This window comes from Anopheles gambiae, chromosome 3 (assembly GCF_943734735.2).
Source record: "Anopheles gambiae chromosome 3, idAnoGambNW_F1_1, whole genome shotgun sequence".
NCBI classification, from domain to species: domain Eukaryota; kingdom Metazoa; phylum Arthropoda; class Insecta; order Diptera; family Culicidae; genus Anopheles; species Anopheles gambiae.
Genome location: NC_064602.1, coordinates 31760950 through 31778886, shown reverse-complemented (window position 1 = coordinate 31778886; position 17937 = coordinate 31760950). Strand labels below are relative to the sequence as shown.

At 50.6% G+C, this 17937-nt stretch overlaps 1 protein-coding gene across 2 annotated transcripts in view; it reads left to right on the top strand.

The window, feature by feature from the left end:
- Positions 1-17724, top strand: part of LOC1271296 (klarsicht protein) — a 191108-nt gene extending 173384 nt beyond the window's left edge. For both annotated transcript variants that reach the window (XM_061657941.1, XM_061657942.1), the window contains 12 exons: positions 734-1066; positions 1141-1260; positions 1339-2547; positions 3827-4222; positions 4509-5354; positions 6394-7234; positions 7321-7733; positions 8858-8963; positions 13056-13225; positions 14110-14399; positions 14469-15188; positions 15269-17724. In XM_061657941.1, the coding sequence (XP_061513925.1) occupies positions 734-1066; positions 1141-1260; positions 1339-2547; positions 3827-4222; positions 4509-5354; positions 6394-7234; positions 7321-7733; positions 8858-8963; positions 13056-13225; positions 14110-14399; positions 14469-15188; positions 15269-15635 (5811 nt within the window). In that variant the 3' untranslated portion in view covers positions 15636-17724. The remainder of the gene's footprint in view (positions 1-733; positions 1067-1140; positions 1261-1338; positions 2548-3826; positions 4223-4508; positions 5355-6393; positions 7235-7320; positions 7734-8857; positions 8964-13055; positions 13226-14109; positions 14400-14468; positions 15189-15268) is intronic.
- Positions 17725-17937: the final 213 nt, after the last annotated feature.

The following is a 17937-nucleotide window of genomic DNA, read 5'->3' as shown; positions in this document are numbered from 1 at the left end:
AACCGATTGATGGCGGCTTCTAAACCGCACCCAGGCCCGAAAACAGCGGCGTGTTTACATCGATTCGTTTTCTTTCATCAAGGTTACAAGCAGCACTCGCCCGCACTACATCATTCGGAATGAGGGTGTGTCGTCGTGATGTGCCGGCCTTAGTGGTCCCAGTGGCAAACGGAACCTGATTTACATAATTTTACAGTTTACAATACATGGGAAAAACACGATCAGCGGGCCCCATTGTCGGTGTCCGCGCATATGGGCGCATTCAAAAGGGGTTTGGTCCCGCCGCCCTGCTAGTGATGACAGGTTACGATGCTTCTTTTGACGCCTGCAAGCGAATCATCGATCCCAGCGCGATGGCTTTTCAGCATGGATCGATAGTAATTTACGATATTGTCGCTTAGATAAGCGCTAATGGGTAAACACACACACACATACACGGGTTCAATGGGGCATGTAACTGCTGTTGCGTTGTTTGATACGCAAGCGCACCCTCATCCATACTGCAGTGGACCACAAACCCGCCAGATTGGAGACGGGCAAAACAGCAATCAGCCACACGATAGCAGCTTATCAGGCCCCACGAAGCTGCAAAATCGATTACAGCTTTGGGTCCTCAAAGGGCGCTTTAATGCCCGCTAATCGCAAGCCGACGGAGTGTTCTGCGCAGCACTAACACACTACCAATACGACAACACACACTAATGTGTACGTTCTTCCTCTTATCCACTTGCAGGAAATTTATCGCGAAATCAAATCGAACTCCCGGGCAGTAGCAGCTTGCATTCGTAGCTACGAACGTGACCGAAAGTCTGCCTCGTCCGCATCCGGCAAGGGTTCCCTGACGCCGGACGTTGAAGCATCGCTCGGTGGCGGCAGCAGCAGCAACAGCACCAGTGGCCATAATAATAATAATAGTAATAGTAGCGTAGCACCGACCGCCGACGGCAAGGGCAAGGAGAACGGTGGAGGAGGCGTGAAAGGATTAGAACGGCGCTACCATCTGCTCTACCTGAAAGCGTTCGAGATACAGTGCCTTTTGGAGGGTTTGTTGGACAGCAAGACTTCGGTAAGTAGCTCAGCAGTGGAGGTGGAACTGGAAATGGACAGTGAATTGATACTTATTTTTTTCGCTTTTTACAGAGCTCGGACAACAACGCTAGCCTGTCGGACACGGATGAGGAGCCGGCCAACAAGCTAGCCCGTGTCAGCAGCTCCAGCATCAAATCTCAGGGTTCTAATCACAACGACACATTGAATAATGTAAGTACACGACACTGACAGAACTCAATCGCAGTTCAACCCTACTAATCACATTATTTTCTTCTTTTTTCTTTGCAGGAAGAATGGGTTAAGGTAAAAAAGCTGTCCAACGCTGGTTTCGATGCCGATTCTGAAGGCAGCGATAGTGAAATTGTGCCGAAAATCATTGCCTACAGTGGAGCGACAGTGGGCAGCAGCGCCTACAACAATACTAGCAGCGGCAGCGGCAGCAGCCAGAAGCAGCAGGAGGAGCAAATTCAATACCACCCGGGTAGCGGGGGCATTTTAACAAGCAGCAGCGCAGTACCACCATCATCCTCACCGAGCTCGGGTAATCTTATGATGGAAGCAGACATCAACAACCTATCGACGACGACGACACTTTCCGATGCCACGACACTGACGCAGACCAGCAGCACGAACGGAGCCACCGAAGTCGCCGCCCTCGCCGCGGCCGTGCTGAAGGAGAACATTCTCAACAACAATAACACAACGATCGAGAGCGAAAAGTCACTGCTGATCGGGTCGTGCGATCTGGTCGATGGAGCCGCCCCACTGCTCAGCAGCACCGGACTCGACGTGGTAAACAATAATGCGAGCGTGAACGGAGCAGCAATCGTGCCGAAGGAGCGTCAAACCGGCAAGGGATCCCTGAGCAACGCGAAATCATCCTCCCCGATCGGCAGTTCGTCCGGCAAGCAGAAGCGATCGAAGGTGAGCGACTCATCGAAGTTTAACCGCTCCAATCGCAAGTCGAAGAATTGCGCCACGTTTTACTTCAAACATCTCGACACGGACTCGGAGCTGAACAAGGATTCGAGCGAGCGGACCAAATCGGACGCATCGTCCTCACCCGGTACATCGTCACCGTCCGCGTCCTCTTCCGAAGGGGACGACGAGTGGGTGTACAACAACGGTGGCGGTGAGGAGGAGGAGGAAGAAGACGACGATGATCTGCTAGCGGTGCGCAAGCGTGCGGAAGCGGCTCGCGAGGCCGGCGAAGAGGAGGAGAAGGAAAACAAACCGGCGGACCGAGGTGGTGATAAGCATCAGCGGGAGGAGCTTGCGGTGTCGACCGGTGCCTTAAAGATGACGGCCGGGCGGGAACCGAAGTCGAAGAAGTGTTTGGACTTTTCGCGCGATGCGTCCCAGAAGGGTGGACAGGCGGCGGCGAGTACGCCAAACGGGCGCAGCAATGGTGGAGGAGGACGGTCGCTGATGATGACGTCGATTGGCAGTTTCGGCAAGGGCACGGAGAGTGTTAACGGCGGTACCAAGGGATCGAAGGTATGTGGAAAGGAGGAGCAGGAGGAGGAAGAGGGTTCATTCAACCTGCTGTTGGGAGTTTAATTAGCATTTTTTGTGCATTATTGGGAGGTTTTTTTTGTGAGATGGTTGGGAGTCGCGTTGTGCCTGCTGAATGCTTAACATTGTGCAGAACGAAAAGCGTTTACACTGTTCGAGTTACTGTTTTGTTGTTGTTTTTGTTGCGTTTGAATGTTAATGAACTTAGTCGTTACACGTTTTCTCGCTTGCGTTTTATCGAAGTCAACTAGTTAAAGTTCTTTTTTATTTGTTCATTTAAAGCTCATATTCTTTCGCTTCACCGTGTTTTCAAGCCTCAAGCCACTCAAGCCTCGAACGAGCGATTGTAGTAATGTATCGATTTTTCGTTCAAATTGTGCTTACGTGCAGCTGGTCACAAGTGTGTTGTTCTCCATCCTTTTTACCCCATCTCTCATACATCACCACGCCACACACAACTAAAAAAAACGCATTTCTACGTCTATGTGTGTGCGAGCGTGTTATAGCTGATTGCAATTATTTTCGTTGTTTTTGCATCTCCACGAAATGGAAGACCACCACCAACCAACCACCCCCTTTTACCCGTCGTCTATCGCGCGAACGCGGATGTGTGTTTCGATAATCAACGTCATTAGTGTGTGGCGGCAAAATGTGTGTTAGTTTCGCACAGCGAGGAGACGCAAATGCACATACATATGTGCGTATTGATCGTTTGGAGGTTGCGGCGTCGGTCCCAGGCTGCCCCCGATCTCAGTATGCACGAAGCGCTCGTGGCGACAGCTTTTGCAAAACCACAAGAGAACACAGCCTTTGCCAGCGGCCTTGTGGTGGTGTTTGTGTACCTTTTTTTTGGTGTGTGATCGTCTCTTTGTTTTGTTTTGTAAGCGTATCTTATCATTCGCGAGATACGGAGAGAGGTGGCCTTAGATACCTAACAGGGGCGCGCACTGTTCGTGTGGCGTGTGTGTGTTCTTCCGTCACCAAAGTGGTAGTACTTTCGCTCCTAGCTACAGGTTGCAGTTTTGGAAGTGCTTTTCCTTTCGCGCGGCTCCATAAAATCCATATCGCATACATCGCAATCTCCTCGTTCGATGCGCTCTTTCAGCCAGTGAATTGTTTCTTCGTTGCACGTACAAACCAACCAAACAGCACGGAACTCTTCTCACCCCGGTTGAAACAACACATTTTCTCACCAGTTTTCCTCATTTTATTTTCTTGCTTCTCGAACGTCCGTGCTCTCTCTCTCGCGCGCGCCTCGCAGTATGCAACCAGCTCGATCCAAAGGTTAGTGCTGCATGCCGAAACGCTGGTGCGTGACGAAATTTTCGCCAAAAACGCGGCTGCAGCTGCGGCGGCGGCAGCCGTGGCCGGTGGCGGCAGTACGCCCAAAACGGTGGTGAAAAATCCGCACTACTATAATCACCATCACCACCATCATCATCACAACTACAGTGCTAACAATAGCAGCAGCAACAACAGCAGCAGCAGCCACCACCATCCCGTGCTGCCGGTGGGGCTGATTGCCGTCGAAACGGGGGCGAACCGGCACGGTGCCGCCAGCACCGCTCACAGTCAGCATCACCATCACCATCACCATCACGGTCACGGTCGAAAGGCGGAGAAAGCCATGAGCAATCTGAAGATGAATCTAATCGAGGTAAGTGTGCATGACGCGTTTGCAAGGCCGTCGAGGGGCTGGAGCGAGCCCTTCTCTGCTTGGGGATGGTATGTGGCTTCTTGTAGGAAGGGTAACGCCCCGTTGTTAGTTCCATTGACTAACGTCGACGGTCGACCTGTTGTGTGTCGCAACTGGATACGCTCGTCGAACGCGGGCGGGCGTACCTGAACGAAAACCAGCTGATTAAATTGTAAACACTTGTTTTGCTAATGTGCCACTTTCGTTTTTTTGTTCTTCTCTTTCTCTCCCTCGCTTTCCCGCACAGGAATGGCTTGAAAAGCAACCGCTAGACGCACCGGTGTCGGCGCCACTGCTGCCAGCCTCCGCACCGACGACCGACTGTGAAGCGTCGGGCGAGTACACCGACTCCGATTCGATCGCGCGCGACACGGACAGCTCGGAGGGGCTGGCCAACTCGGTCGCCACCTGCCTGCAGGGCGAGCAGACGCAAACGTCCCAGGAGCTGCTGAACGACGGCACGTCCTACCCGTCCGAGAACTCGAACGATGACGAGGGCGTCGCCACCGATTCGAAAGGCGGAAGCAGCGGCACGGCCGCCACCGCCGCCGGAGGGGCCGTTGGAGCCGGTGGTGTAACGGCCGCCAGCTCGAGCCCTTCGCTCTCGACATCGGCCGTGCATGGCAGCGGTGGAGCAGGCAGCGTGTCGACGGTAGTGAAGCGTAGACCGCACCGATCCGCCACCGATCGACCGTGGTCGGTGTCGTGCATGTCGCAGCTGAACGCATCGAGCGTGGAAATTAACCAGTACGGCGGCGGCGGTGGAGGTGGAGGTGGTGGGGGCACAAGCGGACCGGACAGTGCCGGTGGCAGTGGCGGTGGTGGCAACGACGACCGCAAGCAGCACAGTGGCAGTGGCGGTGACGTCGGTGCCGGTGGCAGCAATGACAGTGGCAACCGCCGACCGCTGACGGACCACCGCAACTATTCGATCAGCGAGTCGGCACTGAACACGATGGCCCGGGCCGGCAGTGGCTCGTCGATGGTTGGATCCCGCGGCAGCATGAAGCCAACCTCCAGTCAGCAGACCGTCGTGCGCAACGCCGAAAGCAAGGGTTCGCTCAAGAAGCGCAAGCTGCGCCCGCGTCGCAAGGTGAGTGCGTGCTCTCTGTGTGTGAGCTTGTGTCGTGTGTGTGGTGCAATGAAAAAGAAAAAAAAGACGAAAAAAAACTGTTGCACGTGTCGTGTGCTTGCTTGCAAGGTGAATTAATGGCATTTGCAATTGGCGCTGCTGTGTGGCCGGCCGTTCGTCGCTTGTTGTTGGACGGTTTTAAATTGGTTTCGGACGAAACTTTCGGAACACCGGCCACACAACCCGCACGGGCGATTGTTGCCCAATGCACACAACCTCGTGTGTCGAATTGTGGGCGGTTTGCGCTTTCCTGCTGCGGGGAAAATTATTTTATTAGACTGTGTTTATTAACGCCAAAACTATATTGCACGCGCTAGTAGATTGGTTTGCGGTTGCGATTGAAGGTTGCATCACTTTTGAGTGGAGTGTTTTTTGACGAATCGAATCAAATTCGAGCGGCGCTTGAATGACGTCAAGATTATGGGTTTATTGTAATGCATTTCAAGTGCATGTGGTCGTGTAAATTGCATTGAAAACTAAGTCTCGTGCAAAAGTCAATATTAAAATGGAATATTTTGGCACGATGCCATAATTATTGGTGCTGTGTGCATGATATCATCGACGCAGAAAGGCGATGAGACAAAAGTGCAAGTTTGGCATATTTTTTTATTGTACACGTCTCATACTCTCTTGTGGTTTACTTATCCGACAAACACAGATGCAATGAGGCAGCGCCTGTGTGAAGGTGAGATAAAATGTAAATATTGCGTCGGTGTCGGTGTTTTCTTCGTGCTTCTGATTACCCTTTTGTTGCAGTTTTGCACTGCTGATAAATAAAAAAGAACGTGACGAGAATGTTCCATTCCATATTAACAGTACGCTGTGAAGTTTTACCCCCGGTGTCAGTGCCTGTCAGATAACCGCACAGAGCGCATATGACAGGTAGTTTTGATCCGCGAGTGAAATCAGTTCATTTTACTGTGTGTGTCCCCCATATCTCTTTAAGATAATAATTCCCTACTTTAATACTTTCTTTCTTTTTTGCCCATTTTTTTTGTAGAATCGCATTGATGAGTCGGGCTCGGACGAATCGCAACCACCGCACCACAGCTCGTCCACGTTGCATCTGCTGCAGCAGTCGCTGCTCCTACAGTACAACGCGCTCGCCGCCGGCAGCGCGCAACCGCTGCGCGAGATACAACTGTCCGGGACGGGCGGCAGCAACAGCAGTGTGGCGGGCGGTGGCGTTATTGCCACCAGCCGACGGTTGCTAAAGTCGGAATCATTTTCCGGCCGGCTGCGGCTATCCGACGATCTGCTTACGCTGTCCTCCCTGTCCGGCTCTTCCTCGCGCAAGTCGTCCTCGGTGCGGCAAACGACCACGGCGGCAGCAGCCCGTTCGTCGTCCAAGCGTTCGCAGGACAGCGAGGAAGAGTTTGGCGGCGCGATGGCGAAGCCCGAGTTCCGCATCGGCTCACTGACGCGCACCCGGTGCGGCAGTCTCAATCTAGGATCATTAGCGGCGCTCGCTAATTATAATCTAGATGGTGTGGAGAAGGCGGAAACCGACCTGAACGGAACCGGCACGGGCACGGAGGAGATGAGCAGCTTCTCGGAGCAGGCGTGGGACAACTACCAGGAGAAGTACATGTCCGAGCCGTACTCGGAGGACCGGGATACGGATGCGGCCCGCCGGCTGCTCGACTTTGGCGACGACTATCGCAACTTTATCGATTCGCAGTCGGACTGTGCGTCGTCGTCGCTGTCGGCGGCCAATATGGATTCGCTGTCGCCGCCACGGTTCCGGCTCAAGTCGGAATCGGCGAACAAGTCGGAGACGAACGCGAACTCGCTCAATCGCCGCAAGCGATTGGACGAGTACCGGATGGATGATCGATATGGTAAGGATCGCTAAGTTGCATTATTAAATCTTTTTTGCACTGCAATCTAATGCGTTTTTTTAATTGTATTTCCCTCGACCAAATAGGCAATAACATGAACTCGTGGTCCAGCAAATCGGGCAGCCCGCCCCAATCGACCAGCAACATCAGTGGACGAAAGAATGGTTCGCTCTCCTTCCTCGAGGGAACACCACTGGCACCGATGGCTGAATCGAGCGGCAACAGCAGCGGGTTGAACGGATTGTTGAGCGCTGGAGGCGGTGGCGGCGGCGGCACGACGAGCGGCGTCCGACGCCGTTCGCTACGCTCCGTCGACAAGCACAACTCGTCCGCCGCGTTCGTTCGGTCGCTGTCGCACGAAACGAGCAGCAGCTCGAACAACGAGTTCGACGAGGACATGGAGGCCGAGGTGAAGAAGCTGCTGATCCAGAGCAAGATCCGGTTCGCCAACACCGAGGCGCTGAAGGCCAAGTGCCACCTGCTGAAGCCGGACGACTACGTAAGACTGTTGCTTCTCTATTACTGTGATCTTTGCTTGCGTTACGCATGTGCCCACCGCTGCTGTATCAGCGCTGTTTTGTTGTTGATAGTTTGCGTGTTTTGGGAGGCTGTGTTATGGTAAAACTTGAGCGGGAGATAGCGAATGGGGGAATTGGGATTAGCGGGAAACTCTCTCTACTTAGGTGCATGATGTGAAAAAGGGAAAACTCTTAGTAATATACTTCTTTTTCCGGTACAGGTGTTTTTACGTACGTAGAAATATAAAAGTCCCCCAAAATTAACACATTACCCACTCGCCCGTGTGTGTGTGTGTGTTTGTACATAATTTGGAGAAAGTAAGGCGCTTCTACCCCGTCGAAAATACAACTTTCATTGATTATTTTTCCACTCGAGTTGCGATAGCTTTTCATTTATCCATTTTTTTGTGAGATTCCTCAAATGTCAGGTTAAATTTCCACACACACGTGGAGCACATTACTTTTAATTTCTTTTCTTTAGCATATATGAGAGTTTGTGTGAGTGTCGGTAGTGTTCCGGTAGAAAACAAAAAAAAAAAAACTCATAACGAAGGAAGCAAACCCAGTGATAGTAAGTTTTGTAAATATTCGTATAATTGCTACGTTCACACTTTCTAATTTCGGAAACAAAAGCTGCTTCAATTAATTAGACCATGGAATGGTTCATTTAAAAAAAACGAAAACAAAACAAAGCAACAGCAACGCCTAGAAAAGCACCGCGATTCATACTGCTCTACCGCACCTCTTCTGCATGGTGTAGGATACTTCGTGGGCTGGATGGCCCATCCGGTGGAATGGTTAATCTTAGGAATAATCCTAAAACACGCTCAAGCGCTCATATCGTTCATTTAAAACCAGCTAAATCTCTACCACCATCAGACCATTAGCTTTAAGTAACTGTGGAGTGTAGTTATGGTTAGGAAAGCATGCTAACTTGTTCAAAATCCGTTTACCTGATCGTTCCATCCTTATTACACTCACCCTCACCAACTTTTACCATAACACTGCCACCATCCTTCATCGTCCCCCTCATTTTTGTCACCTAATTTGCGATTCAACTAACGTTCTTTTACACCGTTTGCTTTGCGCTTTCTTCCCATTGTAGAGCGAAATCATTACCACCTGCCGGGAGAACGTGCGCTGCCTGGAGTCGGTGCTACGCTGCCAGCCCGGAACAGTGCTGACCGCCGCCAAGTGCCAAGATTTACGAGGTAAGCGGATGATGCATCCACCACGTGCACAAACCACTAGCAGAGGCTCGTCTTCTGCCGCGATAGAGGGCGAAGAGCACGACTATAGTGAGGGCGGTAGCGAAAGCGACGACGAGGACGACGGCGGTAGTAGTACGATTAGCTGTAGCGATAGCAGCAGTACCGATAGCAGTTACGCTAGCACCTTAGGCCGGCGACAGTCGGAGGGCGAGCCTGCGAGCCACCAGCGACAGCCGTGGAGTCGCTGCGCTGGCCAGCGGGGTGGTAGGGCCGCGGGCAGTAGACAGACAAACGGCGGTAGCGATAGGGCAAGCGGCGGCAGGAGTAGCAAGGAAGGGCAGGAACGGCTGCAAGAGAACGAGCGGCCGGTGGCGGTGTTGCAAACGGCGCGCAAGGTTCGCCGGGAACGACGGCAGCCCCGCAAGCCGAAGAAGGTGGTCGTGGTGGTGCGGGAAGAGTGCCGGTGCGCTCGCATTACCCGCTTCATTGCCTGGCTGATCGATTTCCTGCTCGACATCGGCAATGTGATGCGCAACTTTACGCTGTACCGGTTTTTCGTCGGCGTGCTGAATGGGTTCTACCGGCTGGTCGATTTCTTCGGGCGCGATCGCACACCCGCGGTCGCCTCGGCCTCCTCCTCCACCGCCTCGGCGGTGGGCAGTGGCAGCGAGAGCGGCCTGGGCAGCTTGACCGGTGCTAGCGCTGCTGCCAGCTTCGTCAACACGAAGGCTTTGGCGCGCGGTGCTGACGACCTACTGAAACGATTGACAGTGGGCATCATTTGAAAAAAAGGGGGTGTCGAGAGGGGCATTTAAGAAAAGAAAACCCGGCACGCCACTATCTGGGCGTGTATGGATGAGCTTTTTTTTGCGTGTGTGTTTACTGCGTGTAAAGGTGCAATGTCTCTCTTTCTCTTGCCTTCCCTGTGTCCTTGCTATTTCCTACTTGCACACAAGAAATGATCGACAGGAAAGGAATCTTTTGACAAGCTCTCTTTCTCTTTTGTAGTAAGGGCAAACCCACGTTGCGTTTGTGCGTCCTTTTTGGGGCGGTTTTGGACAACGGTTACCACCAATAATCAGCGTTAGATTTTATATAGATTATCACAATAATGTTACCTTTCACGCCTATCATCACCATCTTTCCTGTTGTGTTGTGTTCTTTTGTTTTGTTTTTAAATTAGTATCTGTAACCGAATAAAGCATCACAGGGGGCTTGCACCTTTGAACACACATAAAACACGCATCGTGTTGCTTCCTGGCTTCATTTTATTTGTCTATATTTATATTGTCTCGGTCGCGCACTGTGCACTTCCAAACTTTCTTGCTCTCCGTTTGTTCCGTGTTGCTCGTTGTCGACGTTAGTCAGCTTGGGTTATAGTATTACAGGGTTTACCAGTCCAATAAACAACTGTCCACTTGTGTATAACAATAGTCGTTTTGAATAGACACCGCTGTCTACCACTTGCTCACACGTCAGATGGTGTAAGCTACTCTGTCCAATTCAATAACACAATTTTCGCCTTCGATTGCACAACGGTCGGATTCGGCACGGTTTCTTGTGGTTGTTGTATAACTAACAAAATTATTGTTTTGATTTATTGAAATGTATGGTTTATACTGCATATTTCTTGAATAAAATAAACGTGTTTGAAAATGTTTTGTTTTGCCAAATTTGTCAAAACAAAATAAACTGTGCCGAATCTGACAGTTGCTTATCGAAGGCGAAAATTGTGTTATTGAAATGGACAGAGTAGCTTACACCATCTGACGTGTGAGCAAGTGGTAGACAGCGGTGTCTATTCAAAACGACTATTGTTATAAACAAGTGGACAGTTGTTTATTATGCTGGTAAACCCTGTATAGTCATTGGTAGCAGGATAAACGGTTCGATTTTTAAGAAGAATGTCATCACCATCGCTAACAACAATGCAACTTTTAACGCTTTTTTGCACGTTTGTTTAACACTCACCAACACACATCTCATCGCATTAACCTATTGGGAATTAATTTAGATGGATTAAGTGTCAGGTTGTATGGATCGGTATGCGTTTGTTGTCAGGTTTCCCGGTAAAGCGTCCCGTTGTGTGGTAGCCAGTGAATGTTAGTAGTTTAGTACGACCTATGCGAGCACTAGCCGGTAAGTATCTCTCAGGACACAGACAGACAGACAGCAGGTTCGACGAGAATCTCTCATCCTCCTCAAAAGCGTCCTCTGCGGAGAAAGAAATCATCTCAAACGTAACACTCACTCACGCTCTTAGCACAGCTCTTCTACGCTCGGAAAAGCGTCCTTGAGCCATTTCGGGCGTCCTTCGACAGCATCCTTGACCGTGGACGTGCGACCTCGATCCGTCCACACAGGGGTGACCCAGATGCGAAGACACTCGTGTGTCACCTTGAACCAGCACGGTCAGTCACCTTTCGCTCGGGGCGTTGGGGCGAACAATCTAGGTCGAGGTCTCAGTGTACACCCTTTGTAAAAAACAGGTCAAGGCCGCCAATGCCGAAGGTTTTCTCCCGGCCTAATGTAATTCGATTACATTCAACAGAGTAGTGCTTTGTGTGCGTACGCTTCTTTTTTTGTCCAGTGGTACCGAATGCGAGCACCGAGTGGAAAGGAACCCGCTCGATTGTTGCTCTTTTGCGTTCACGCTTTCGGCTCGGTAGGGCCACAAAAGGGGACATGTGGGAGGTGTGTTTGTGTGTTGTTGTGCGCATGCCCTTGTGTAATATGCAGGGAGAGGGTGGTTTGTTGCTTTTGACGGTTCCACACTGCCGAAACGTCATTCGATTGGAATGATTCTTGGAGCCAGTGGTGTTGCGAAAAACAAGCATCTTTCATCAGCTTTTGCCTGATTTATTTTGTGTTTACCCGATGTTCTTTCTTTCGTTTGAACCATCTGGCAATGCCAGTGAAAGTGAACAATTAGTACACAGTGGTCCGTAAACGGGGCAAAAAATATACACGCACAAAAAACAACGCCCCAAACACCAAGCCATTAGTGTTTTGTAAGCGCCACAACAACCTCTGGATGCTGTTGGAAAACTCATTAAGATTTCATCCGCACCAAATACGTTAAGACACTTGATTGCCTCCAAAAACTCTCGGCGCGCACTCTCGAAAGATGAAACTCAAGTGCCGGCCGAAGGTGGTGCACTGCCGAAGTCGGTGGAGCTGTACGCTACCGAGCGTGGTGGTGGGCCAGCGTCTGGCAACCGTAAGCTGATAATGGCACGCGTCTGTGTGTTGTGGTTTGTGTCAGGCCTTTTTGCTGTTTGTGACTACTAAGTCAACGAGCCGTGCGGTGAGGGTGAGTGTAGCGAGGGCTTGTGAGCTGGACTAATGTGAATCGGCATCGTCGCGCAAGGAGGGGTCGTCTAGGGTCGAAACACGAAGCGCCATACCGACCAAACGCCACTGGGTTGGCATAGGGAGAACGGTTGTACGCGCTTGCACGCTCGCTCGAGCTATTCCGCCGAACTAGTCGCACCGGTGCATCAGTATAGGGCGGGTGTGTTAGCGCGTATGTGTGTGTGTGTGTGTGTCTCTTGCAACCAGCACCGATGTTGTGGGCAATTGAAACATGACCCTCGGGCAGGAGCGATAGCAGAGCGTGCGACGAGCGCGCGGCGCAAGCACATTGAGCAAGTGATTTTTTAATGCCAAAAGGAAGCATCGATTACGCGAGCGACAGAGGAAATACGATTCTGTGTGTGTGTGGTAGTGTGTGGTTTGATTTGTTGTGGGGCTTGTGGCGTTGATCATGATGACGGTGGACGACACCCGGCAAACCCGGTGAGGGAGAGAGAGGTGTTTTTTGGCCCCCTTTAGTTGACAAACTCACGAACCGAATTTCGTCCGAAGATCGTTGAACTGTTCGCTGTAAAAGTAAACCGTCGGCAGTAGTGTCGGCTCTGTCGTGATGTCGCGGGTGGTAACGATCCGGCCCAAAGCCCACCGGGCGGTGCAGACCGATAAACTAAATGGTACCATACACCACCTGTGCCCAATTACGGCTCTCAGGCTCCTCCCTCTGCAGCAGGCTGTGTTTTTCTAATAACCGCCAAAATTCTCTACTCCAACAAACAGATACAATCGTCTGCTGGGAAGGGCTACTGAACTGGAGCGAGCGGCGCGTCATCAGCAACCAGTTCCTGGACGATATACGCGCGCTGAAGGACGTCCTGGAGGAGCTGGGCAGCAAGACGTTCAACATCTGCTCGGAGTCGCACATCCAGCTGGCGATCGATCAACTGAAGGTATGTATGAGGGAGATTAGTTAGCTAGAAGTGATTGCTGCTAAATCGCTCGGCGCGTTAATTAGGCAGAAGAAAAGCGCATTGTGCACACACCGAGCAAGCGAGTAGAAAGTGAACCTGTTAGCGCAGCGCATGCGCAACGGTTTGCTCATTTTGCGCAAAACAAAGTGAACGTGATCGGTACCGTACAACACACAACACAGCACACACACACATCAGTGCTGCAGTAGTAGGCGGAGACGGTTGTGCATTTAATGGATCATCAAAATAAACGATGATCGAATGGGGCGAAGCCGATGCCAATTACTCGTTGCAGCTTGCAAGTAATTATAAAATACCGTATATTAAACAGCGTCCGTCCGGCCAACGATCTTACCTCTCGATGTCGTAATGCTGTTTGTGTGTGTGTGTGTGTGTATGATGTACATGCTCTACCACGTGGAACTCCACGTGTGTTGCGTACGGTACGTTTTGAGCGCGATGTTTCGTCCGAGGTGAGGAAGGAGAACGATCATTACTGGTGCGTGTGTTAGCTTTAGATAAGATGATCTTCACGCGATAAAGCGTGCCGGTGACGGCATTTTTGTTGAAAACTACTAAAGTTGCTTTAAGGGAGTTGTTACACCTCTCACACGCATTCGTAGGGCTGTGACGTACGTCAACAAACCGTTTGCGCTGATGCGCATCACAGCGGAACGATGGAACTTGATGTTGAAAGTGTTTGTACAAATGCTGAAGGTTTTTCGACGTCATCGTGTAACATAATCACAACCCCAAAATGTGTGACTTTTAGAGCCAAACTTCCTCCAACTATGTGTCCTTGGCTGTGTTTAAATGGGTTTTAACTCTCTTTTTTTCTCTCTCTCCCTCTTCTCACGTCACAGAATGAGCACAAAGTTCTGCAGAACCAACGGCCAAAGATGCTCACGCTGAACGCAACCGTACACAACTGGGTGTCGAACCAGGAGCAGCAGCGCAAGGAGCTGCTCGACCCGTCCGTCGACGCCCGGCTGGATCAGCTGGAACGGGACAAGAACTTTGACCGCTGCATTGGGGGCCACTGTGGCGAATGCTACGACTGTCTGAACGATATCCGCCTGGATACGTCGGTCAATCGCGAGCTGAAGTATGGCATCACCACCCTGTACAGTACCTGGGATGAGGCGGAAGTGCGGTAAGTCATTAGGGAAGATTGACCCCCAAAAACAAGTCACTCACTGTTTTGTCTCTTTCTTCCTTCCAGACTAAGAAACCGCATCGAAAATCTGACCACCTCCATGATGACGTGGAAGCAGCTGGAGGATGGTTTGAGCGATTTCCGCAACACGCTGGACCGGGACCGGGGAAAACTTCAAGGCATTGAAGGCGCCCTCCAGAGTGGCGGCGGCACTACCGAGGAGATCGTGAACAGTGTGAAGGAGGTCGTGAAGGCACTGTCGGAGAAGGTGGATCCACTCTTCCAGCAGCAGCAGCAGCAGCAACAGAACGGTGCTATCGAGTCGTCCGGAGCGTTTCAGCAGCAGCAGCAGCAGCAGCTGGAGTCGCCTCAGGAGAACCTGCAGCAGCTGCTGGTGCCGGCGCTGCCGGCCTGCGTTAAGCTCTCGTCGAACGGTTCCCTGTCTGACAGTGGCATTTCCGACGGTGGCGGCATGTCTGACGGCAGCCTGTCGGAGCGCGAGCGGCGCCTGAACGCGCTCAAGCGGCTGGTGAAGCAGCTCGAGGTAGCGCTCGCCCCCGGCAGTGACGCGATGCAGACGATCAAGAAGCGGCTGGAAATGGCGGAGCACGATCTGCGCTCGCTGCAGAGCACGTGCCGCAAGATCATCATGAGCGAGAAGAACCAGCAGGAGCAGCGGCTGCAGGCAAAGCAGCAGGACCGTCCGGCGAGCCGGGATTCGGCCGACGGGAACAACAACAACAACAGTGCGGCGGTGAAGAACAAGAACAAGAAATCACCCTCGCGGTAAGTAGCGGTGCACTTTTTTGGAGTTGTTTTGTCAATTTCTAATGAAAATCTATCTTTTTTATTATCCAAAATTACAGCAAGAAGCATCGAAACGGTGGACAGAACCGCAGCCAGTCAAACACCTCCGCCGAAGCGACGGAAAACGAAGACGACGAGCACTTGCTGCAGCAGCAAAAGCAGCAGCAGGAGGAGCTGCAGCGCGAGCATCTGCTGGCGATGCAGAAAACGGGCCAGCTCGGCATTGTGCAAACGACCAAGATGAAGCTGTCGCAGAACCGGTGGGTGTGGCGCATCACCAAGATCGCCGTGCCCGTCCAGCTGGCCCTGGTGCTGGTGATGTGTGCCGCCTGCTTCTTCGAGCCGCACTGCTGTGACGCGCTCAACACCTACTCAATGAGCCTGACGCCCCAGCTGCGCTACATGAAGGGACCACCGCCGATTTAATGTGGCGGCAAAATTGGGGTGAACATCCGCGGCAATAGCCCACCGTATGACGGTTGCACCAGAGAGGGGTGTTCGCACCAGGGGGGGGAGGGGCTGTCATGAGAGGGTGCGATTTTAAGTAATTGGATAGATTTTTTATATCCTGGAGATATAACACGCGCGCGCCCGGTTGTTAAGTTACTATAGTGCTACACCTGGCCCTCCCCTGGACCTGGGAGAGGGCAAAAACCAGGGAACCAGGGTTCACAAACCCTTCCTTCGCTTCCCCCTGGGGAAGCATTGTGGTGTATAATCTTACTCTTTAATATTTTGTTTCTGCAATTTCGTTCTTCCTAACGTTCATAATCTTGTCATCGTTTCGTGCGTAAGTTTACGCTATACGTATTTACACCTATTTACACATATGCATATTTTTTGTTGTACAGGAAAGTATGCCAATCTTAGTATTTTAATCTGTTTTTCTTCTTCATTTTTCCTCTCCCTTTACTTTACCCCTACTCCCTACTTAGAGCTTATATTTATTAGAGCGTTTAGCTTCGAATCAAATGTACAATACTATTCGACCGCAGCACACGGGGTCGGTTCGTTTAGTGATGTTATTTAATCGTAAGCGCATCGTGTAAGAGAGCAATTTAGTATGCATTAATGAACCTTATTTTTTTCGATTTTTGAATTAGTTTATCAGTCGGCCTTTATTAGCCGACGATTCGAATTGTAAGTTTTCGTTTCAATCGTGTTCTATACTTTCAATTACCAATACAAAGATAGCTACGAACGTTAGTGTGGCTTCATCTTCCGCTACTTGTTACTTGTACCGAGATAAGAACCTACTAACAGTTTAAATTGTAAGTTTACCTCTAACGGAAGCAAAAACAAAACCCCTTTAAACTTAAAAGCTACGAAGCCGCAGGTTATAGCATACTTAACAAACAGCAACGAATCATACAGAAACCATACAGTGCCTTGTAACAGCAGAAGCGAACGTTACGGTTGCAATGCATAAAGGTGCGTTGATTCTCTATCCCCAAACATCGCGCCTGCCAACAGCAGCACCTCGGCAAAAGACTGTTTTTGTAGCGAAAAGGTGGGTGCTGCTGCTGTTGCTGTTGGTTTGGCTTTCCATCTCCAGTGATAATAGCAGTTCCATTAAAACCGAAAAAGTAGTTAGAGAAGAGAGAAGATGGATAAAGAAACAAAAACAACTCTGTGTGTACCACACACTGACACGTCGGTTGAGTGTTTTCGGTCGGTCGGTCAGTCGCTCGCTACTTATTGCCTTCGCGAATTGTAAGATGATTTTTTTTTCGTTTTTGTTTCTGTAAGAAGTCTGCGCCTCGGCACACAGCACTGCGCCGAGTATTTTGCTCTGTACTTTTATCTTCCTCCTGAGGCATGCGTCCTTAATTTGTATATTTTGTCGAAGTAAAAAAAAACAGTAGAAAAGAAGTGAATTAGGAGGTCACCATACGCGTGCGGTGTCGAAGTTTCGTGAACATAGGTTTCTTACGTACGCAAACTACCCCACTACTATCTTACCCCGGTGTAATATGTTGTTCGTGGACTAGTTAGTTTACCTTTAGCCTTTTGCGTTCGAGAATTGAGAGGCACGTGGCCTTTACCGTGTCTCATCTTTATTCCGGTTTATTCCTTACTCTTGATTGTTAGTGCACAAAACATTAAAAAAAACGATGGAAAGCGAAGCTAAAAGCAAGCAAGAAATCCGACAAATAGGAGATAAGGAATTGGATTTGTAAGGATCGCGCCCTGTCACGCTTACTTCCGGTAATACATACATACATAAGTGTGTGAGATGTGAGGCAAGGCTCAAATGATGTTAGAAGGTTTATATTTTATCGGAACAAGAGCTTAACAGCGAAGAGTGCAATTTTCAACTGTATCTCGATTTATCTTTCTCTTCCTTCTCCCTTTTGAGTAGGGACGGGACAGGCTCCCGACATGTGCGGGCCGATGAACCAAGAAAGCAAACAAAACCGCAATCGCCAGAACACAAACACAAAACCAATATATGCAATAGAGACACGTAACAGCAGAAGGTGGAGAATAAATTTTACATTTTCCTACAATCGAAGATGTGCGGGCGTGATATAGTGTTGTGCGCGTTTGGGACGCCACCACGGCGATCATGCCAGGCTCGTTCACCAGCGTGCGTGCGTGTAGAGCAATAACATCCGAACGGTCGAAGCTCCAAAAAGCTGCTGGTTGCTTCCCTAATCAATTGCAGTCATTATTTCTTTCCAGAACACGATGTAAGCTGTACACACAGTGACGTCATTTCGGGATC